We start from the raw sequence: 23,940 nt of genomic DNA on the forward strand, positions 1-23,940 counted from the left end.
CTAGCCTGCACGCGAGAGGAAGCGAGGCCTTTTCCTACGGGCCCGGGAGCAGGCGAGGAAGGGGTCTGAGGTTAGACCCCGAGCCACCAAGAGCCCTGCTCTGCTCTGCCAGAGGCGTGGGGTGCCTGAGGGGCTGAGCAGTCAGTGGTGCCCCAGAGGGCGTCACCACACTGAGGGGAGCCTGAGGCCGGGGGCGGAAGTGGGGACTCCAGGCCCCAGCTGCTCACTGGTGTCCCCACATGAACCCCAACCTCGAAAGTTCCCTGGCTTAGTCAATATTTAATGTTCCGCATTTGTTTCCCATTAGAGCGAACATCTGAAACCTTTCATTAGCCCATCATTCCAGAGAATAATGACTAATTTCTGGCGGTAGTGTTTCCTTATCCCACAAAGGCCTGGGTAAAACCCTGCCATTACTGTAATTTCCTGATGGGAGAGCGGAGACTGCACAGAGGAATTCCAGGTCCTGGGGACGGTGCTGCTGGGCACACACGTCGCACTTCGGCAGACGCTGCCCCTCACCTGGCCGAAGGAGAGGAGGAGCTGGTTTCCAGGTGCCTCCTCCAGCTCCTTCCTGGACTGTGCACAGAGATCTGGCTCCCAGACCAGGGGCAGCCTTGGGGTTCCCAGGGTTCTGGAAGTCCACATGGAACGAACACCTGGTCCCAGTCCCCGAAAAGCTTGGGAGGGAGGGGGAGGGAAGCAGGGCTAGAACAGGGTTTGGGATTCACCGTGGCTCCCACCCGCGCAGGCTGGGCCAGAGAGCAAACACGCGCCCACCACCCGCCCGGACCTCAGGCTTAAAGGCTTATGGGGATTTCTGAGCAGAGACTCGGCAATTTGCGGCTCTTGTTACCCTAATGAGCAAAGCCAGCTACACATTTGGAAAGACTTTCATTATTGATTTGTTTTAAAATAAGATGTGGGAAATCTGATTTGGGATGGAAAGGCCAGAAGAATCCCAGTGCCTTTAAATAGGTCCCTGGTCTGGGAGAGGCTTGCCTGCCTCTGCTCGCAGGAATGCACCCCAGCTGGGCCCACACCCGCTCCCAGCCCCTCCACCAGGGCAGCTTGTAGCTAATTTGCCCACCCACGGCCTGCCCTGCCCTCTAGGGATGGCCGGACAGCTGCCCGAGTTTCTGCAAAGCAGTGTCACATCCCTTTCCCTGGGCGACACAGGGCTGGCCCAGGCCTCACCATTGTGAAAGACAGTCAATGGAAAACACAATTCGCCTCCTTGAAGCAGCAGCCCCCTGAGAAGGAGCCATGACAGCCTCAGCCAGGATGATAAATGTTTGCAGGTCTGCCGAGCTGGATGGGCCGACCCTCCCGGGCCCTGACGAGAGTGGCTCCCCATGCAGGATGGCCTGCCCTCGGCTCTGAGTGAGGGCCAGGGTGGGGCTGCCCACTGAAATATAGGACCTAGCCATGTGTGGTGGTGCACCCCTGTAATTCCAGCACTCTGGGAGGCTGAAAGGAGGATCAAAAGTTTCAGCCCAGCATGGGCAATAGTGACTTAGTGAGACCTTGTCTCAAAGCTTAAAAAAATAAAAAGGCTGGGCATGCAGCTCCAGTGTGAAGGCCCTTGATCAAATTCCCAGTACCACAAAACGAAAGAAAACACACACACACACACACACACACACACACACACACACACACACACACACACAGTCAATCAAACAAACAAAAAAACCCAAAACCAAACAGGACCTGCAGTTACACTTGAAGTTCAGACCAACAAAGAATACCTTTCAGGCCGGGATTTAGCTCAGTGGTTCCAGCGCCTGCCTTGAAAGCACAAGGTCCTGAGCTCCATCCCCAGTACCAAAAAGAACACCTTTCAAACATAAGTGTCTCCAGAGTTTCCTGGCACTTACGTAGGTGTGAGCATGTTTCACTGAATGGCTGAGCTTCATATTTACTGCTATCTGGTGCTCTTGGGCAGCTGCAGCGGGGGGCCTCACCTGCTCCCAACCTCAAGGGGGACCCCTTCTGGGACGCAGGAGGCTGCACAGTGGGGAGCTCTTACAAAGACTCACTTGGGGTCTCCGGGTTCACTGCAGGGTGAACCAGCAGGTCTGGGGTTGGCAGAGACTGCACCTCCAAGTTCCAGGTGCTGCTGCGGGGCCACAGGCCACAAGCACAGGGTTCTGACCCTGCTCACAGCTGGCCATGCCCTTGGCCTTGAGTCCGAACTGCTAAGGGGGACGAGGGACGCCTGCTTCCTGGCGGTTACAGGATGCAGAGACACAAGACACAATATGCTTAGGAAGGGCCCCAGCACACAATGAAGCGGTTGTCACAATTTGTGCCACACAGAAGTCTGTGTTGGGGGAGCGGGTTCTTGGGTCATCTTCGAGGAGCACAGAGGCCTTTGTGCACGGCTCAGCTCTTGGGCCTAGGGGATTCTGGCCTCATTTCCTATTGTGCTTGGGACCAGATCCAAAGTGTAGCCCATGAAACCCAAATGGCAGTGCTTTGTCTCTGTCTGGCCTCCTGCCCCAGGTCTTCTGTATGTGCTCCTTCATCTCCCAGGCTCACTTGCAGCAACCCCAGGACCCAGCCCCTCTCTGTGCTGCTCCTCCTCACATACCAGTGCCCAGACTACACGTCACCTCCCCCAGGGGCCTTCCTTGGCCAACCATGTCCCCACAACTCTCAGGGCTCAGGTCACTGCAATTCACTGGGGCTACCGCACCTCTTGTCTGCACTGGGATCCTGAGGTCCATGAGAGCAGGCGTGTGGATGACTGGCCCCTGCCTGCCCTCGCCCGGCAGCACCTGTGTGGTCCCGGCATGCCCACACCCATGCCCATGAGTCTTGAGCACTGTGCTCACCTGGCTTGGAGCCCTCGTCCACAGAGCCATTGTAGACCTGGTTGATGAACTCAGGGCGGTTGTCGTTCATGTCGATGACGTAGATGTACAGGTCAATGGGGTTCTCCACCTTGTTGCCGTTCATGTCCACAGCGTGGGCTCGAAGCTAGGGGGCAACAGAACACGTCAGCCCTGGAAGCTGCCCTCGGGGAGCCTTGCCCTGCTGAGGGCAGTTGCCTGGGGACCCGCAGTACTGGGCACAGATAGCAGCCGCTGGGCCCTGGGGACTGCAGAGGCAGTCTGGTCAGCGGGGCTCTGGCCACATCTGGGAACTGCTCTTAGCTTCAGTTCTCTGTTCTCTGAGTGCCCACTGGCCGAGGCTGCTCAGGACCTCCTGGGTCTGCTCAGACGTTCTCAAGTGCCTGGGCAGGGGAGGTGCCACCTTTAGATGAGTCACCCCACTCTCAGGGGCTTCAGAGAGGCCATCTGTGCCCAGCGGCACCAAGGCCTTAATGGCTGCTCCTGAGACACTGACCCTGGGATGGCAGGGGACCCGGAGAGGAGACACTTGGGGGGTGCAGAGGCCTGAGCTTGCACTGGGAGCCGGGCTCATCTGAGCATCCACTGTGAGCGATGCTGCGGGTTCAGGCCTCTCTGCTGTCCTGGTACAGTGGGGCAGTGGATGGTCAGAGGGCTGGGAAGGCCTGCCTGCCCCTGCCAGGAGTGGGGGCTCCGAGAACTTTGGAGTAGAAAGGGAAGACCCCTGAACACGGGCTGGAAGGTTCCAGAGAGGCTGGTGAGACTTAATTTTTGAATTAATTAAATTCAATAAATGCCTATCAAAGACCTAAACTGCCAGGTGCTAGACCACATCTTAGATCATTGTGTAATAAAGAGGTGACTGCCCCTGGCACTTCTCACCAGCAGGGAGATGGACTCTGAGACAGGAAGGAACTGATCTCCGTGGGTGTGATGACAGCAGCCCCAGGTGGGGAGGGCTCGGGGGCGGGGGGGAGGCCTGTTGGAGGAGGGACATTGGGTTGAGACCTCGAGGGCAGGACAGGGATAAGGACACAAGTGGCTCAGCTCCACAGGCAGGAGAGGGGAGGGGGTGTGGTCCTCGAGGACCTGGGCTTTTAGGGAGAAACCAAAACTGGGGGCCCCAGCTCCCTGCACCAAAGCCACGATGGTGACACCATGGTGTCCTTAGTTCACACTTCTCTGCTGGAAGCACATCACTTTTTTAATTTTGCACGCCCCTCTTAAATGTGGCACTGTGAGCCTGCAAGGCAGTACCAGCAATGGTGCCCAGGAAGAGCGGGGCCCTGGAGGCTCCGCGGACCTGGGATGAGGGGGAAGTGATTCCACGACTGCCAACGGGGCACGCGAGCCAGCCGTGTCTACACAGGCACCTGTGTTGGGTGCGTTTTCTGACAGTGCTGAAGGGAATTTCGCCCTTGAACTGTGTGTTTAAGGGGAATCTGGAGCCTGGCTTCACCGACAAGATGAGCGCACTGTTGTCTGGACAAATCAGGACTGGTTCCTGGGGACACCGGTGTGCATGCGCCCCACCAGCTTTAAGGATTGTGTTTAAAATCTCGAGACACTGCGTGGCTGTTCTCAGCCACCCACCCGTGTCACCCACAGGTTCCCGTCCTAGACGGTCAGAGCCTTGGCCAGCTGGAGAGGGCTTCCTGTGCAGCCTGGAAATCCTTCATCTTGCCTGTGCAGCCTGGAAATCCTTCATCTTGCCGGGTGCAGCCACACAGTAATGTGCGGAGCCAAAGGTCGGGAGCCTTTGAGACAGTAATTCTGAGCGAGGATGAAAGTCATTATCTCCTAACTCCAGCTGCACCCTAGTTTGGGCACTGTCTTTAGCCACGGGAGCGCCCGGGCAGATAACGAGTACGCACAGCTGCAGCCGCAGCCCCGCCCCTTGGCTCCCTGGCTCCCTGGCTCCCTGGCTGGTTGGCCAGCTCCCTTCCCTCCTGTCCCTAGAATTTTCATTACATTTGACGGCGTCTGTTGGAGATCTCCAAGCAGACCCTTCTCCTCCATTGTCTAGCAGGCTGGGCTCACCCACTGGGGCTTACACTAGCCTGGCGTTGCCTTGGCGGACGGGGATACGAATGTTAACAGAAGAATCATCCAGCTGTCTACAGCTTGCATATTTGAGTATCAGTGGAGAGGTGGATTTCCTTCGATTCTATGAATAGGCCTTTTTTTCTATCCTTATCCTGGGAGATGCTGGTAGTAAACGTGAGCTCGGCCTTGCATGGGGGTGGGAGTAAGCATGGGAGGAATGTGAGTGCCTGCTGACTGCTGCCCTCGCTTCATGTGTGGAATCCAATTCTCTCACCTTGGGTTGCCCAGTCTTCTTCATTTCTTACTTGGGCGTGAGCGTTTCCCCCGGGGCCACAGTGCCCCCCAGTAGTCCACATGGGCCTTGCCAGTTGTCCTGTGGGGACATCCTGAGAGATGTTCCTCACCAGGGAGGCCAGCAGCCAGGACCCGCCGTGCAAGGGTTCAGGGCTGGGCATGCCCTGACACAGCCACGGGCCTTAACCCGACTCTGTTCCCACAGGACTCAGAGACTGGCACTGCCTTGATTCCCGCTTTGCAGACGGGGAAACCAAGGCCTTCCTAGATTAGGGAACTTGCCCAAGTGTGGAGGGGTTCATTCTGTGTGTCTTCCTTACTGTATCCTTGAAAGAATCTTTCAGAGTGTCGTCTTGCAAAACAATCGGTTGATTGTCTACTTACGGATTTCCCAAGGTGACATGTCCACAGACCCTCAGGAGACCTCAGGCTGGGCTCTGGTCTTGCTCCCACACCAGCCAAAGCAGCTGGGCAGAAAATGGGATGGGGTCCCAAGGCTCTGGGAAGGTAGAGACTTCCAGGTGGCCCCAGAGGGGCCCGCAGCCAGAGCCCCCACCTGGGACGAGGTCGTACTGCTTGGGACAGTTGGCCCTAACGCGGAGTGCCCACCTGGGCAGGCCTGGTCTGCCCCACATGGACTGAGAAGGCAGACGCTTCTCGTGCTGGCAGCCACACCCCACAGCAGGGGCAAGTGTGGGTGGATGTGCCAAGGAGGGCAGGTGCCCTTTGGAGGCAGGAGCAGTGCTGGCTGAATGCCAACAAAGAAATGGGGCCCTCAGCTCTGACCCCCAAGAACCAGAGTCTCCACAGCCTGAAGGAGCCTGGAAGCTGATTTTCCTTGAGACGAGTGCCCAGGCTGCCAGGACTTGACTTTGGCCTAAGTACAGACACTAGCCAAGTCCACCTGGCTTCTGACCCACACACAGCCAGCTAATGGGGGCCGGTGTCTGAGGCCCCTGAGTGTTTCGCGCGTAGAGGACGAACACACCCCTCCTTCCTGCTCCCAAAGACCCCATGGGGGTCCTCTAAGGTGGAAATCCTGAGAAGGATCACTGGAGTCCAGCAGGAGCACTGTGACCGCCGGAGTTCCCATCTTGGGGGAAGCACAGCTGGGTTTGGGGATGAAGGGAACACAAGGCCTCATCCTCTCCCCAGCTCTCTGCTTCCTCCAGGGCGGGTGGGGATTTCAGAGTCTGCAGGCAGCTAGAGTGAGGGCCAGAGCCTGGGGGAACCTCAGCCTCCTCTCTGGGCCAGGGCAGGTCCCAAATCCCCAGGAATGCTGGCAGCCTGTGGCCACAGTTTTCCCAGATGCTTGTCTCAGGACCATCTGGCTTCAGAGACAGTGAGCGGCTTTCCTGGGCAGCATCTGGTGCTGAGGGGGCTTTGGAGATCAATCAGCCACATCAACAGAAAAATGGAGGCAAGCTTGCAAAGCGAACTGGGGCAGAGGAGGTGGGTCCCTCTGCCTGGCGCCATCTTGGCACTGAGTGCGTTGTAGATTTTGCCTGAGAGTGAGAGGAGGGTTTGGGGTAGGTGACATTTGCCCCTCTAGGGCCATCCTGGCCTCTGCCTTGCACGGTCTGGACCACCAGCTGCAGGTGGATCTGCATGGTCTGCTCCAGACTGTTCCTCAGGCTTCCCAGGGGAGCCCTGAGGTCCCTGTCCCAGCCATGCCGCCAGCGCCACCTGAGTAACTGTCTGCAGGTAGCTGAGGCAGGGACTGCTCCAGAGATGAGGGTGAAGCAGCCGGGCTGGCTCTGTGCTCAAGGTTTCTACAAGGAATTAGAATCAAACACATGGAGAGGAGGAGGTTTCACCAGGTGCAGGTCCTCAGGGACGACTGTGATTCAGGAGGCAGCAGAACTCCGACGGTGCTGCTTATCCAGGTTGCAGCGCCTGCACAGAGCCGCCCGTGAGAAGCATCTGCTCCCCACACGCAGACACTGCTTCTCTGACCGGAAGGTGCCTGGGCCCTGACTCTGCTAAAAAAAGATGACAGAAGCACATGGAGGCTTTCACGAATGAGCAGAACTCCCCGCTCTGTCTTCATCCCTCCTTACCTCCACGCGTCTTTCTCAGCCACAGGGTGCTGGGTTGGGATAACTGCTCCCCTTGTAGATGGGGTGCTGAATGCAGCTTGCAGCCACGTCAAGAAGACATCTGGTGCAGCACGGCAGTGGAGCACCGTGCCCTGCTACTGCCGCCCCGGTTCTGTGGACAGGCCATGGCAGCTGGTGCGGGCTGAGACCTCAGGAATGATCGTGGGCCCCAGCCAGGGTGGTCAGATCTCTCCAGCTGACCTGGAAGCCCCTCCCAGGCCTGAGGGAAGCGGGGTGGGGCACAGAGGGCTCTTGGAGGAGACAGAGGCTGGCGGTGATTCAGGGTGGCCAAGGCCTGGAGCAGAGCAGCTGAGGAGCACAGGGCGGGGTGGGCAGCAAGGACCTGGGGCCAGGGGAGACTTGCGACTCATCCCCCTCCGCCGCGGCCAGCCACACATACTTCTCTGGGAGGACAGTGGGGTCTTTTGTGTCAGGAGTTCATGCTTGGTGGAGGATGAGGGGGCATAGGAGGGGCCCCAGGCGGCTCCAGAGCACCCTGGCCTGAGGCTGGCAAGTTCCCCGGGCTCTGCTCAGAAGGGCCCAGCGTGGGACTTCATTTGAAGGTCTGGATTGCATTCTTTGGAAGCTCTTGTATGTTTTGCACCAGGACCTGGAGTTCTGTATGTTCCGGGGATATATGGAGCGAGGCCGGGGCTTGGCCAGAGCAGGTCCCACTACGCTTGAGGTTCTGAGCCCAGCCTCATGTTTATTTTTTTATTTTTGGTACCGGGATGGAACTCGGGACCTTGCACTTTCAAGGTAGGCATCGGAACCACTGAGCTAAATCCCCTGAGCTAAATCACTGAGCTAAGTTCCCGGCCCCCAGCCTTATGTCCATGAAGCCAGCATTCTTTCAGTCAGGTTCTTGAAGATGTAGAAGAAACAGAGAGAAGATCCAGGCTGTAGCCAGTCACCTGCTTGCTGGAGGCCCTGCCAAGAGCTGCGCCCTCCCAGAAGAGAGAGAAGTCATTCTGAAGCCGCCCAGAGGCAGCTGGCTGAGTGGAGCAACCCCCTCCAGCGGGCAGTCAGAGCACTGAGATCTTGGGCCCCAAGCCAAGGCCTTTGGGAGCAGAGGAGCCGAAAGCGAGGACCCCACAGCTGAGGAGCTTCCTTCCAGAGACCACAATAATAAAAACGAATCTGTCTGATCTTGGAGAGGTGAATTTAATCAGCAAGTGGCCTCCTCATGTGGCCGGGTAGAGGCAAAGTGCTGGGATGAAGGACCAGGCTCCGGAGCTGACCTCAACCAGGGAGGGAGTCGGCAGGAGAGGAGAGGCCCAAGTGGGGCCAGCAGGGGCCGGGGGTGCTGGCGCAGGGGCTTGTCTGTTTCGCCCCTCACTTCCTTCTCTCACCCCTTCCGTCAGCAGTTAACACGTCTGGGTGACAGGTGAGCACTGCGGGGCCCAGGCCCCGAGCCCCCCAGGAATACTTTCTGGAGGAGACGGTGCATGCGGGAGGGAGGAGGAGGAGAGGAAGGGTCAGCGTGGCCCAGAGTCGGGCAGGTCCGTATGAGCGTGGGGCAAGAGCGGGACAAGGGGAAGTGCACCCCTGTGTTGCCAGGGTGACCCGGACTTCACAGAGCCAAGCCTGTCGGGCGGGTCTTCATGCCTCTGCTTTGACCTAAAACAACTTGACAATCCTGACAAGGAGGCCTGAGGACTTTGCTTAGGCTCCTGAGGGAAACCTCTCTCTCCACCCAGCTAACAAGACAATCTGCTCCTCCACCTCCTCTCCCTGCCCCTGGCCTCCACTGTGGGAGACACAGAGTCGAGGAGATGCTCCATCGTGCCCCTGGGGGCAGGCTGAGGCATCCTGTCACTGCTGCTGGAGAAGTGGGAACCAGTCTTGCCCGGAGGGGTTTGAGGCCTTCTTAACCCAGTGCTGGGACCACATGGACTCCACCCATCTCTACCTGCTGAGCACCTAATGCAGGGCCTGGTGCATTGTAAGTGCTCAAAATGTGAACCCTGAATGGAAGGAGGCGAGGGAGGGTGGGTGGGTAAATATGCGGACAGGCAGATGGGTATGTGAACAGATGGTGGGTGAATGGAGAGGCGAAGATGGATGCACAGGTGGGTAGGTGGATGGTGGGTGGGCAGATGTGTACATATGTATATATAAATGGATAAGTGATGTAAGGAGGAGGAATCTAGAAGTTTGGGCAAGGTCTCCTCGGAAGTTGCCATGAAGGAGGATGTCTAAGCCCAGTGAACAGGAGAGCAGATGCCAGGTGCCATGAGCCTGACTCATGTCAGACCTGCATCTTTGCCCACTGGCAGATGCCACAGGGTACGCACCAGCTCCTAGTCTGTGTGAACTAGAAACTGCAGCCGCTTGGGGCTTGGGCAGCTAGTCTGCGGGAGGAAATCTTTGTGGCTCTGAAGGCACTAACTAGCCTGAGGTGGGCTCCCCAGGGTCTGTTTAGTCAAGCATCCTGCTTCTGATGGTGCAGAGGTCAGCTGGGGTGGCCACGAAGCTGTGACAACATCAACTTCCTCCCATCAGCTCCTTGCCTTCTGCAAACAGTGAGCAACTCCAGGCCCAGGCTCTGTCTTTGGGGGCACAGTGTGGGCCACCCTGACGATGGCCTGTGAACACAGAGCCTCCTTCTGGTGAGCGATGGACAGGAAATTCCAAACGAATGACAAGTAGACATGAGAGGCAGCAGGTCAGGCTACAGGCAGTGCCATGGGCTGAAGCAAGTGAAGTCAGAGCAATTACTGTGGCAGCACTGCGCAGAAGCTGCGAATTCCATCTTTGTTCCCAAAGTAGGAGGAGCTAGAGGTCAACATCATAACTTTAACCACAGACAGACATGGCGCCCTCACCGTTGCATCAGCCCAACCCATCCTCAGAGCACCCCGGGGTGGGGGTGGGGCAGCTACTGCCCTTGCATCTTGCATCTCACATGGCAGGAGAGACCTGGGGTGGGAGAGGCTGAGAGCCTTGCCCAGGGCTCACACCCGAGAGGGTCAGGCTGGGCAGGACCAATGCACGTCAGGGCTGGGTGGGAATGACCTCGGGGCTGAGCAGGAGAGAAGGGTGTGAAAGCGAACAGGATCCCTGCTGCCCGGCTAAGACTGAAGAAGCAGGAGACCTCATGGGTGGAGGCCTGACAGACCATTGCCTCTCCTGGGCAGGAGCTGGAAGTACAGTGGGGGCCAGCCATGGCACTTTAACCAGCCAGATGGGCAGTTCTGAGCGAGGCTGGGCCTGGGTCATCTCCTGAGGCTCAGGGCCTGTGCCAACCAGGAGTGTGCCTCGCCTCGGTCCACATCGCCCATTCCCGCTCCCACTGCCCTCCAGCGAGATACTCACATGGTAAGAGGCTCGCTCTTCCCGGTCCATGGGCCGTGTGACGTACATGCGCCCAGACATGGAGTCGATGCTGAAGACCTCCATGGGCGGCTGGTCCGCGCCCACGCCTGTGATGCTGTACCGGATGGGGATGTCATTGTCTTTGTCGGAACGGATCTGAGAGGAAGGGAGGAGAGAAGTGAGAAGTCAGCCTGCTGCAGGGTGAGGCCAACATGCCCAGCCCTCCCCCTGAGTGTCTCGATAGTGTCTATTTTTGAGGTGCACTGGGGACCACGGCTAATCCATCCACCCTGGGAACCAGAAGGGCAATCAATGGTCAGGGGTTTGCCAAGTGCCACCAGAGACAGGTCCAGTTGCCCACCGGGTCACCAAAAGGTGCAAGGTACTACATTTCAAGTTTAGTGTCTATGTAGGGAGCATGGGACGCCCGGTGGAGATCCGAGACACAGCTGAACAGGATGGAGTGGTGCTTCAGAGTGGCCAAGGCAGTGCAAATACTCCTAATGCTCTGCTGTCAAAGTGAGGCAGAACAGAAGGCAAGAGAACAATGACCCCCACGAATTCTGGGGGTCCAAGTCATCAGCCAGGTGCTCACCCCAGTATGAAGGCACAGAGGTCTGTGCATGCACAAAGAGGGTGAACCCAGCCCACCGCCTTCCCTCCTTGACAGAGGCCCTGGGGGGTGAGATGAGACACAGGCTGATGGAGACACTGGGGCTTGACACAGGCTGACAGAGACCAGTACTTAGACACAGGAATTCAACACTGAAAGTCAGGGTCAACATGATTATGGAGCTACATGCAAACATCACAATATTTCTCCGAGAGAGGCTGTGTAGTGTTGAGAAACACTTTAAAGATGGGTATCTGGCTTCAAATCCAAAGTAAGTTAGCTCAGACCCAGAACTGGGGAAGCAACGGACAGAGTACAGACAGGCAGAGTCTGCATTTTATCTGGGGTGGGGCCATTTTATTTATTTATTTATTTGAACACAGCTTTTTATGTTTTATGGCTCTTTTCAATCTTAATCATATCAGAAAATACCTTGAAGAGCCTAATCATTTTGCAATTTTTGATCCTGGTAATGTTTCATCAAGGTTTAAGCTTATGCCCAGGGCTCTGATCAGACCCATCAGAAATTTTATACAAAGAGGGAGACATATTAAATACAAAGGTCTGTGTAAACTGAATTCTTTAACTACTATTTTACAACAAAAAGGAATTTTACCACATGATCTTTACATCATTTAAACTGGATATTCCTATTCAATGAGGGTCATTTTATTTTTGACCAGGTCATTAGCTAAACAGAAGTCTTTGGGAAACCAAAGGATAATAGTAGAATTAAAAATATAATGCATGTCTTTCACTAGTTGCAGCAAAATGTCTCGTGACAAGAAAGGGACATTGATGGAAACACAGTCACCAGCCCTTGGAGGGACAGCATGCTCTTCTCAGGGTGTGGGCTCCCTCAGGAAAGTGGAGGGAGGCCACAGAGAACAGAAGGAAACAAATGGTAAGGTGGATTCTACAGATTTGCATTCAATTTTGATAACATCTTTAGAAAATCTGACTTAAAAAAAATATCTAGGCTCATAGGACCATGACAGCATTTTACAATAAAGTGGATGTGATGGTTAATCTTGATTGTCAATTTGACTGCCTAGAGAGACACCTAGGAGATTAGTAACATACTTCTGGGTGTGTCTGGGTCCTTTCCTCACTGCTTCCTGATGGCCGTAAGCTGAGCAGCTTTCTTCAGCTGTGTCTTCTACTGTGATGTTCTTTCTGCCTTTAAGCCAGTGGACCATGGACTGGATCTTCTGAAACCATGAGCCAAAATAAGCCCTGTCCTCCTTTAAGTTGGGTACGTCAGGGTTCTTTTTTCCCCAGCAATGGAAAGCTGACTAATACAGTGGGCCACAGTGAAAATCTCTAAAGTATTCCACAAAGCAAAACTGACCAAGACCTTTTATGGAACATTAAAATTAAAATCTAATGATAAAACATTTTTAAAGGATCTTTAGAAATTAAAAAAATGTTCTGAAGTAATCACTGGGTCAAATAGGAATCAAAACTGATTTTAGAGGCTATTTAAAAATACTTATTATGCTCAGTGACATAACAATGAGACTATTATATACCAATGCCCGAGATTGCTCCACAGCAAACGCATGAGCTCAAATCTGTTCATCTTTCAAACAGAATTACAGCAGGAGGGGGAAGGAAGTGCTCAACATCAGGGGGAGGTGATCAGTAAGATGGACACAGCTATGATGACTCTGAGAACAGGACAACAGGTACCTGAAAGATTGAAGAACTACATGGGGGAGGGGCCAGGGATTTAGCTCAGTGGTTTTGTTGCCTGCTATGCAAGTGCAAGGACCCGAGTTCGATCCCTGGTACCCCCCCCTGCCCAAAGAACTACACAGGGGTGGGGATCCTCAAGAAAATACCTTCAGGTGAAAAGGCATTTGACAAAATCCAACACCCATTCATGATAAAAACGCTACAGAAAATTGGAATAGAAGGTCTTTATCTCAACCTGATTAAGGCTATTTATGAAAAACCAACAGCCAACATCATGCTAAATGGTCAAAAACTGAAAACTTTCACGCTAAAATCAGGAAGAAGACAAGGATGCCCACTATCACCACTTCTGTTCAATATAGTTCTGGAAACATTAGCCACAGCAATTAGAAAAGAGAAAGAAATAAAAGGAATAAAGATAGGAAAGGAAGAAGTTAAACTGTCATTATTTGCTGACGATATGGTACTTTACATAGAAGATCCAAAAAACTGGGCCAAAAGATTTCTAGACCTAATTGACAGATTCAGTAGAGTAGCTGGATATAAGGTCAACACTTAAAAAGCAATAGCCTTCTTATACACAAATAGCAGACTCACTGAGAGAGAAATTAGGGAAACAATTCCTTTTACAATAGCATCCCCAAAAATGAAATATCTAGGAATCAATCTAACAAAGGAAGCAAAAGACCTCTACACTGAAAACTACAGCACCCTGAAAAAGGAGATCGAGGAGGATATAAGAAAATGGAAAGACATCCCTTGTTCCTGGGTAGGAAGAACCAATGTAGTGAAAACGGCCATACTTCCAAAACTACTATATAGATTTAATGCAATGCCCACTGAAATTCCAACAATATACTTCACAGAACTGGAGAAAACAATCCAAAAATTCATTTGGAACCAGAAGAGACCTAGCATAGCAAAAACAATTCTAGGCAACAGAGACATGGCTGGGGGTATCACAACCCCCAACTTGAAACTATACTACAAAGCTACTGTGATAAAAACAGCATGGTACTGGCAAAGAAACAAACCCGAGGATCAGTGGAACAGATTAGAAGATGCAGAAACAACTCCAGACACACTCAGCCACCTCATCTTTGACAAAGGAGCCAACCACCCTCATTAGAGGAAAGATAGCCTCTTTAATAAATGGTGCTAGAAAAACTGGATTTCAACCTGCCAAAAATTAAAACTAGACCCATACCTATCACCATGCACTAAACTAAGATCAAAGTGCATTAAAGATTGAAATATTAAAACAGAAACACTAAACTTGCTGGAAGATAAGTTAGGTAGAACTCTCAATGACATTGGCATAGGAAAAGACTTTATGAACCAAACCTCAGTGGCACGGGAACTTGCACAAAGAATCAACAACTGGGATCTCATCTTATTAAAAAGCATCTGCACTGCAAGAGAAACCACCAACAGAGCTAAGAGACAACCTACAATGTGGGAAAAAATTTTTAGCAGGTGTATCTCAGACAAAGGTCTACTATCTAGAATATATAAAGAATTGAAAAAAATCAGACCCCCCCAATTCAAAGACCCAATTCAAAAATGGGCACCTGAAATGAACAGACATTTCTCAGACAAAGAAGTAAAAGCAGCAAATAAACATATGAAAAAATGTTCAGCATCACTGGTCATTTGAGAGATGCAGATGAAAACAACACTGAGATTCCACCTCACCCCAGAAAGAATGGCTGCTATCAAGAAATCAACTGATAACAAATGCTGGCGGGGGTGTGGGGAGAAAGGAACCCTTCTCCATTGTTGGTGGGAGTGTAGACCGGTGCAACCACTGTGGAAATCAGTATGGAGATACCTCAAAGAACTAGGACTAGAGGTCCCATTTGACCCAGCTATTCCCCTGCTGGGAATCTTCCCCAGAGAATTAAAAGAATCATACCACAGTGATATATGTGCACCCATGTTCATAGCTGCACAGTTTGTCATAGCTAAAGCTTGGAAACAGCCCAAGTGCCCATTGAATGGAAACTGGATAAAGAAGATGTGGTTTTTTAATAAAATGGAGTACTACTCAGCCATAAAGAACGAGAAACTAGAGACATTTATAGCTAAATGGATGCAATTGAGGCCATACTCTTAAGTGAAATAAACAGGGCACACACATGTAAATACCGAACAGTTTCTCTAGTGTGAGAAACTGAAAGTGTAAATAAGGATTAAAATGAATAAATCACAATTTGAAATAGGAAAAGGTCCAAAGGTATAGGGGTGGTGGGAGAGGAAGGGGAAAGGGAAGAAGGGAAAGGAAAAATTATGAGAAAAGGAAAAAAACGGAAATGAAATCTATGTAAATAGGGAAGGGTGGAGGGGGTGAAGGGTGCACAGGAAATGGAGAAAAATAAGAACCAAGATACATCATGTTCAGGCACAAACATTGATAAATGTAAATGTATCATGTACCTAAAATGTACCAATAAAAGAAAGAAAATACCTGCAGGTTCAGTAAACTTGAGATATCCCATTTTTTATGTTAGGCTGTTTCAACTGTGTTGAAAAATCTCAGTTAAACTGATCATGTTTTGAGAAAATATAAAATGTCAAACTTCAGCAGAGGAAGGGGTGATGCTGAGGGGCAGGAAGTCCCCTTGAAGGGTGCGCTGGGGCTGCAGCTCACCTAGGAGTGATCGGAAACTTTCCTAGAGCAGAGGACAGAGACTAAGCGGCCTGTTTGGTCTTACAAGCTTGAGCACCTAGGACGTACAGTCCCAGGGGCGACACGAGGCACCAGTGGGAGGTGCAGGGGTGCGCGGAAGCCCCCCATCACACCTGCACAGGGTTTACATCAGAGTCTGAGGGCTTCTCACGGGGTGACTTATTTCTGTAGCACAGTAATGGGTATGAGAGCCTCAATGGAGTCTGGAAAGAAGTTTGATGATGAGCATCCTTTCCAGCTTAATTTATACCCCAAACCACAAGCCATGCCCCAGAAAACCCCCAATGCTTAGAAGATTTGGCCTGACAGGGAACATCTATAAACCAGCATTTGCCGAGGCTGCACCAGAGCTGTTCCTACTGAGGTCCTGAGCAAGGTGGTCAGCACCTGGTCACTCCGGACTCGGAAGCCACGTCCTGTCACTGTTACAGGAAACGGAAGTCCTTTACCCTCCAGTGAGGAGGACGTGAGGTTTTTGCATTACATGGGTATTGCATAGGTCAGCAGCGACCTGGGGCTGCTCGTGTGGCCTGGGGCTCTGGAAGAGGAAGCAGGCAGGACTGGGGGTGCATCCACACATGTGGTGCATCCACTCACACTCATGGTACATACTTGTGCACACACAGACTGGGAGGACTGTCTTGCTCCTGGGCCCTCTAACACACCTCCTGACTCTGCAAGACCGGGCGGGCTCTTCTCAGCTCGCCCTGAGCAGCACACGGCAGAGAAGCCTTCAGAACCACGACCAGAGAAGGGCCGGCGCCTGGGCCCTCGGGAGCTAGGAACATTCGTGCTTCGCTGTGCCCATCTCCATGGCCACTCTTTCTGGGGTGCTGGGGACCATCTGGGCTGGGTGAGTGGCTATCCTGGGCACTGCAGGGAAGGCTCCAGTTGGGTCCGAATTGCCCCCTCCACCATGGGAGGCCATAGCTCAGTGCCACCCTGGCTGAGGCAGGGCGTTCTCTCTGGTGCCCCCTTGTGGGCGAGACCCTTCTCTTCTCCATCCGGGGAGTTTGATGAAGAGGTACGTGGGGAGAAGTCTAGATCAGAGGACACCAGCCGTCCTCCCTGTCACCTGTGCCCGGACGGTTCCCTGGTGCCCGTGGGGAAGGGCCAGAGACCACACCAAAGAGGGGACGGGAGTCAGTGTTGGGCTGACAGCCAGGCGTCTGTGAGGGCCGCTGTGCTGGAAACTTGCTGTGACCGTGCAGTAGGACAGGGCACTTGGAGCACACAGTAGGGCTTCAGTGATGCTTGCCAAGTGGCACTGGATCTCAGGACCCGCAGGGCAGTGTTGCTGGCTGTTTTGGTGTTGCTACAGACTTCTGGCCACGCTGCCCCTATTCCACAGGGAGATTTAATCACAGAGCTGCTGAAAAGAACCCACCACATATTGAAAGATAACTTTTTTTTTGCAAAGAAATCTCATTACATTTTGACCATTGGGCCGCATTTGCTTAATTCTTTGAGGCCATTCAATGGCGCCTGCTGAAATATGGCAGGCAGTGGGCTGCTGTGTCTGGGGGCTCTTTGCAGGGCTCTCAAAATGCCCTGAGTTCTCCCACAGTTTACCATGTTAAGAAGAAATACTGAGCGAATGAATTCATCAGATCAGGGGAGAGCAGTTTCCCCCTTGATTTGTGCCTGGAAAATGAGAAAAACATCACAGAAGCATATGATAGGGCCATGAATAAAGAACACAGACAGTCATTTCCATCACACTTCTCGCTTTATGATGCCATGGAGAATTATGCTCTTTTGCATTTGTTATTAAAGGACAGAACAGATGGTAAAAGGTTAGTTTAAAGTGATGTCTACATTAAAATAACTTATGGTGGCTGCGATTGTGTTCGCCCGGGGACTCCTGCTTGCAAGGCCAGCTCTGTCCGAGGAAGGAAGGGCTGCAGGAAAGGAGGATCCTGGCAGAACCTCCCAAAGGAGGAGCACTTGCCCAATTTCGAATGAACTTGAAGCTGGAGCAAAGTCATCATGTGTGGTTTCAGGCCATAAACACCTGGGTCTGTTATTTCCAAAGCATCCAAGGCAGGAGGCTGCAGGGTGGGAATCATGGCTGGGCTCCAGAAGAGAAGCCCGACTTTAGGAGAGGTAGAAGCCTCCACTCATAGAGGACCCGCAGCCCCAGTGTCCCTGGGTCCTCCGGATACACAAATGCCTCCCTCCGTCCATGCACTGTGTACCATGCCTGGCCCAGGGCTCGGAGGGGGCAGCAGGAGGACTCAGTCCAGCCTCAGCCAACCCCATGTGAACCTCATAATTCTACATCGGGGTGGGGACTGTAGGGATGGAGCAGGGTCTGTGAGGGTCCCAGAGGGTGGGTGGGGCCAGGATGATCTTCCAACTGTCAGGTTCACAATGGGCCTGTTTGCACTTGTCCACTGCTTTGCACGGTTCCTGTGCACACACTACCACACTACACACACACCAAATACAACACACAAGCGCTCACAGATTTGCACACACATACACAAACACAATACAGAGACACACACTACACACATACACACAAAGACCCCCCCCCCCCCCAGGCATACACCACCAGTCTCTCTTCTTCTGCACCAGCCTCCTGAAGGAGCCGGCTGTTTTACAGTTAACGGCTTTGCCATTTATAAGCCTCCCTTGTTTCCTGTCCTGGCATTTAAAAAGATGCCTTTAAAATCCTCAGGATCAAGTTCTTTCACCAGGATGTAATTCTTTTTTTTGTAACCAGGACGTAATTCTTGAGTGAAGTCTTTCAGCACTTTCTCCTTGTACCATATTAAACCCAGGATTTTCACAGAAAAACATATTGCACACTCTCATTTTCTTCACCTGTTGGGAGTTTTGTGTTGCCCGTAGCAGCTCCCTTTTCTCCATCCACTGAAAAGCTTGGAGTCGTGATGCCTTGTGTGTCCCACCCGGCCCCACGTGCCAGGCTGCAGGCAGCAGATTTACCTTTGGTCCTGACTACAGCCACTTTGAGAGAAGATTTTCTTTTAAAACTTGATGGTCACTGGAGCCCTGAGGTAAGGGTGGGATTTCACCTAAATGCATTGGCAGCTTCCAGTGGCTTCTGCAGCTCTGATGATGGATGGCTCGCTTGAACTTCTTTTTTCTCAGGCTGACAGGAAACCAGGGTTCACTCAGGTTTGTGTGTCTCCTCTCCTGGCCCGTACAGATGGCTCCCTCCTGCTCTTCCTCCCTCTCTCCTGCCTTCCCACCATTTCTGAGCATTGGCAATTTCCACATAGCTCTCTGGGCCTGGGGTCACAATGGCACTGTGTGTCTCCACGAGTGGGGTGTCCAGGGCTGGCACTGTGCATTCAGCAGGTGCTCAGTAACAGCTGGACGAGCATGTGGCCCAGGTCACCACCATTGCTGTGGGGAAGCCACGGCTCTGTGGGCCCCGAGGAGAGCTTTCTGGAGGAGCATTAGCCACTCTGAGGCCGGGAGGATGAGGAAAAGGACAGATGGGATAGGGAAGGTGGAAGGAGAAGGGTCCACCGCACCTGAGACTTGGTGTGCTGAGGTAGAGAGGGGACAACAGGAGACTGGCAGGTCAGCCCACGGAGGATGACAGAAATGGACTGAGGGTATGGGAAGGGAGAAGAGAGATGAGAGAGGACAGGGGGCAGGCACACTTGGCCCCAGCAGACAGCCAGAGCCCAGGGTGCGGGAGGAGGAGGGCCGCAGCAGGAGTGCCTGCCACTGCCCATAGCAGGGCCCATGCTCACCCTGCTTTTCTGTATCCGTCTTGGGCCCTCTTTTGGGATCCCAGCTTCCTGGCTTACTGTGTCCTCACCAGGCCTCAGGAGCCCGGGCATGCACTGCTACACTGTGGCAATGGACACAGAGGTCCACTGTGAAGGGGAGAGAGTCAAGGGCTCCGCCTCCCCCGGGGCATTCCTTAGGGACCACTAAAGAAGGGATCCCCGAGTGCCAGCCCTGCTGACTATCTGTGTGGAAGGAGACACCGAGGCAAGAGTCTGAGGTCAAAGGTGTCATCAGGATCAAGGACAGCACTGTCCCCTGGCTCTGGTTCAGGAGCCACCTGCAACCTCACACTGCCTCCCTGGCGAGCCTGGCAGGTAGAGAGGAGGCAGAGACTGAATCTACTGCGAAGACAGGTAGATCGCCTCAGGTTCAGGTCTCCCTGGGGCCACTCAGCTGTCTCCAGAGACCCCAACCCTGGCTGTCCCACTCCAGCCAGCTCTGGGGGTGTGCAGCCGACTGCTGAGCCCCATATTTTAGTTACTATGACCGGACCTCCGTTTCTTGGTAGAGCTTCACTTCCATTGCTTTGGGAAGTGATTATGAAATTGTCACCCTGTCCTGTGTGAGACACTGGGAGCTTGCTGTGTAGCTTAATTTAAGAGCCCTTTGCCATGCATGGTGCTGGATAAGCAGCAAGATTCAGCGATGTCAAAACCATTCTCATAAAATTAATGGGACAAACTTGGGGCCGCGTAAGTATTCTTACTCCTTTTTCCCAACTCTTCCTTGATTCTCAAACATTATTTGAAGAGGCTTGAAGATGTTTGTATTTCTTGCATTTTATGAAATATTTTCCACCCATGATGAAATTTAGCCTCCAATTATTTTCAATTAGGATCTTGTAATGAACAGAAAAACCCAGAATGTGATCTGAAAAGGCATTTGTTGTGTAACATTGACACTATCATACATTATGGTTCACAATTACTTTGAGTTTTATAAATCATGAAAAAACCCCCTCAAAGTCATATGAATACTAATGAAAGCCATGAATATGTTCTCACAAAATTTGCCTGGTGGGGAATAGTGAATTAGCTCCTTCTCAAAAATGCCCTTCAGCTTGTACCAAATTAACAGATCGAGGCTGTGCTTAATTTTTGGTGTGGGATTACTGCAGACTTTATTGCTGGCAGTGGGGCAGTGTGGGCAGCTGCATCTATGCTTGGCCTCACTGGTAGCAGTGGATTAATTTCCTCTGGTGGGGGTCATCATTTCCCCACTGGGAGTGGCTTTGGGGATACAGTCAAGGTGCCCCACCCTCCCCTAGCCAATGGGCAGGCCTGTGAGCCCAGCCAGGCCAATCAGCTCCTCTTTCTCAAACAGGGCTCTTGAGTCAAGACTGAGTCAGGGGAGAGTGTGTCTGGGCCCCTGCAGGCAGGTGCTCTGTGTTGTGCCAAGCGAGGCGGTAGATCACCAAACACTGGGACAAATGACAAAGTTAAAACTGAAAGGAGTTTATTCAGGTGCGTGGACTCCACCCTCTAATAGGAGTGAAGCCCTGAGTCCAGGAACAGCACAGCTTTTATAGGTTGTTATTTAAAGAAGTTCAAGGGGGTGGGGGTCAACATGTTTTTTTAACCAGTTGCAAAATATTTTTTACAACTCAGCTATCTTGCTATCTTGTCAGGTTAGGACATTTTGTGGTTAGAGGGAGGCACCAGGCACCAACCTTTTCTGAGAAGTGATGAAGCAAGTTTATAGAAGCAGAGTGAGTGGTTGCAAAAATGAGGGGAATTTCAGCACTCTGTAAGAGGAGGGGTACGAGGGGAGTTCATCTACAGGCCAAGATGGCACGTTTTAGGTTCATCTTGATCTCATACTCTGTTTCTGTTAGGACCCACAGCCCCAGGGTTACCTAATGGCCAGATTTCCCCCGAGTCTGTGAGCAGCATCCTTCTGGCCTGTTCCTTTTCACATGGGCTAGCTGGAGGTTTTTTGCTGCAGCAAGTCTAAGCTCTCCCTGGCTTGGTCCTGTCTCAGGAGCTCTCAGTGCAGGCCACTTTGCTGTGGTGCCACCCCAGGAAGGTCCACCCTCACTCTGCATCCCTGTGTCGTGGGATGGAATCACTACAAGCAGAGCTGGTGATGGGGATTCTTACAGGAGTGACGGGTTGGGAAGAGCCCAGGTTAAGGGACAGGAGGAGGAAAGGTATGGCCTCACCCAGGGTCCGGCCTCAGCACTATCCCAAGGGGAGTCTGCACCCCAAGGTATGAGCTGAGCCTCGAGGCCAGGAGGCTGTACTGGTGGGCCAACAATGGGCTGGGGCTCCGAGCAGGGCAGCCGCTGCCCTCAGCCACCCCAGTCCCCGGTGGAGGTGGCTAGCAGTGAGTCGTCAGCACAGCAGGAAAGCCTTTGGGGGGGTAGGGGTGGTTCATGGGCTCCTGCGGATCTGGCTGCCCATGCCCCACGCCCCACGCCCCACATGATTTGTTTGTCTCCCAGCCTTGTCCTTCCGACTGTTTTCCTGTTCATTACTTTGTTGGCTGCCTTCTCTCTCCCTTATCCTCAGGGAAGAGGATCTGTGACCCACACAGCTCTGGCCCTGGGTGGTGTTCATCGTGTGGCTGTGCCTGGAAGAGCCAGCCACCCTCTGGGTGCAGGGGATCTCGGCTTCCAGGACTGCTAGCTCCACGCTAGTGGGCTGTGGCAGCCTAAATACCACATGGCAGCAGCTTTCCCTTGAAGCAGGCTGGGCTGTCCCTGCCAGTCAGGGAGCCCAGGGGCCAAGGGTAAGCCAGGCTCTTCTGGACTTGTGCTCTCTACTTGCTGGGAGCCAGGACTATGGTAGGTGGGGATGGCTCATGTGGCACTTGTGGGGCTGAGAGCTTGCCTGCTCTCAGCTTTGCCACCATGCCCTGCCTGGTATCATTTATGGCCCCTAGAAGGAAAGGGCCTCATTGGAAGTGCTGCTTGATTAGTATTTAAGGTGCATGCTCCCTACCTAACCTGCAAAGGCTAGGCCTTCCCCGTGTCTGTTCCTCTGAACACGATGCGTCTGCTGCTGCCCACAAAGCAGGACCCTGGCTGGGTGTCAGGGGTGGCTTCAGGCATGATGCTGTCCTCAGGAAAAGGAAAGGGCAAGGATGTAGGAGGCCTCAGCAGCACAGACTGAAGCTAGGGCTCATGCAGGCAATCTAATTTCCAGTAATAAAGATGGTGGCCAGTCGCAGACCCGGACCTAGGCCTTAAGGGAGGGAGAACCGTGAATGGCACATGCCAGCAGGTGATGGGGGAGTCAAGGGCAGGGAGGAAGTAGGAGGCTGGAGACAGGCCAAGGTGGGGACAGAAAGGTGATGATCAGCTTTTGCTTTGTTGTCGAGATCCACTGTGCTGCTATTGGATTCACCGCTCCCCACCCTTGGGCCCTTCCACAGGCTCTGGGAGCAGCCATGTGACCCCAGATGGATAGGGGAGGGTGCGGCTTCCCCCACATGTGGTGATTGGCTTGAGAAAGGACATGTGACCACAAACTGGGCCAATGAGTGCATGGCTTAGCCTGCTGTGACTGGCCAATGGGAGGGAATCCTGTCAGAATGAGCCTCCCTTCTCCCTCTCTGATCATCTTGTGCTTCCTGAGAGGGGCACAGGAAGAGACGGGGGCTCACTCCTCAGTAGCTCGTCACCTTGAGCAACTCAGTTTATTGTCCTGACCTGAAGTGGGATTCTGACAGCCATCTTGCTGGGTGACTGTCAAAGAGCATGAGAGATGATAACGGAGGCTGTACATCATGTCCAGTTCAGTCAGGAGTCCAGGCTTGGTCAGTACCGAGGCCAAGGACCATAAAGCTTCAAGTACTAACTATGCTTTCTACTAGTGGTGCAGAGTACTGAGCTCTGTCAGCAAGGAGGGCCAGTACCGAGACTTGCCAGTACATGAGGGTTTGGTTAAAGCACTGCAAGGCTGAGCAGTAGGCGGTATCACTAAAGTGGGCCGAGGGTGGTCTCGTCAATGTCCATGCCAGGCGCTGTGTTTGATCTCCCCAAGAGCCCAGCACATGGGAAGACACTCGGAGAGCGTTCTGTGAACCAGAGGGGGGTGACAGGGACACGGGGATCCTGAAACATCAGATGTGGCTGAGGCTCCAGGCCATGGAAAGGGGCTTCATTCATCTGACTCCGCAGTGCACTTGGACTCTGCCCATCGGAAGTGTCGGGAATCCTATTCGAACTGGCTCAGGCATGAAGGCAACATATGGGCTCCTGTCCAGGAAGGGTGTGGGTTTCAACTCACCTCTCCCACCCACCGCTACTTTCCCTTCTCTTCCCTCTCACTTCCATGGCTACACCTGAACAGCCAAGCAAACCCAACAGTAGAATGAGGTCTAATGGCGACACTAATAGAGACAGCACAGTGTCAGTGGCATAGCAGCAGATGTAGGGACAGTGGAGACTTTCATAACTAGTACTCAGTACCTAGCATTGTCCTAGGCACCTTGCATACATAAACCCATTTACTCACTACTGCAACCCCACAAGGCAGTGGCATTAACATATGGCTTTTCCAGTACTACAGATGGGAAATTGAGTCACTTGCCTAAGATCACAGCACACAA

General features: G+C 53.0%; 1 protein-coding gene across 1 annotated transcript in view; it reads right to left on the reverse strand.

The window, feature by feature from the left end:
* The window catches only part of Cdh4 (cadherin 4), a 526,919-nt gene that overhangs the window by 67,580 nt on the left and 435,399 nt on the right, over positions 1-23,940 (reverse strand). The window contains exons 5-6 of the mRNA XM_004840986.3: positions 10,616-10,771; positions 2,841-2,985 (exon numbers count right to left, since the gene is read on the reverse strand). Coding sequence (XP_004841043.1) covers positions 2,841-2,985; positions 10,616-10,771 — 301 coding nt within the window. The remainder of the gene's footprint in view (positions 1-2,840; positions 2,986-10,615; positions 10,772-23,940) is intronic.

Source organism: Heterocephalus glaber, unplaced genomic scaffold, assembly GCF_053883595.1.
Source record: "Heterocephalus glaber isolate CG9 unplaced genomic scaffold, H.glaber_assembly_v1.0 deba00001673, whole genome shotgun sequence".
In the NCBI taxonomy this organism is placed as follows: Eukaryota; Metazoa; Chordata; class Mammalia; order Rodentia; family Bathyergidae; genus Heterocephalus; species Heterocephalus glaber.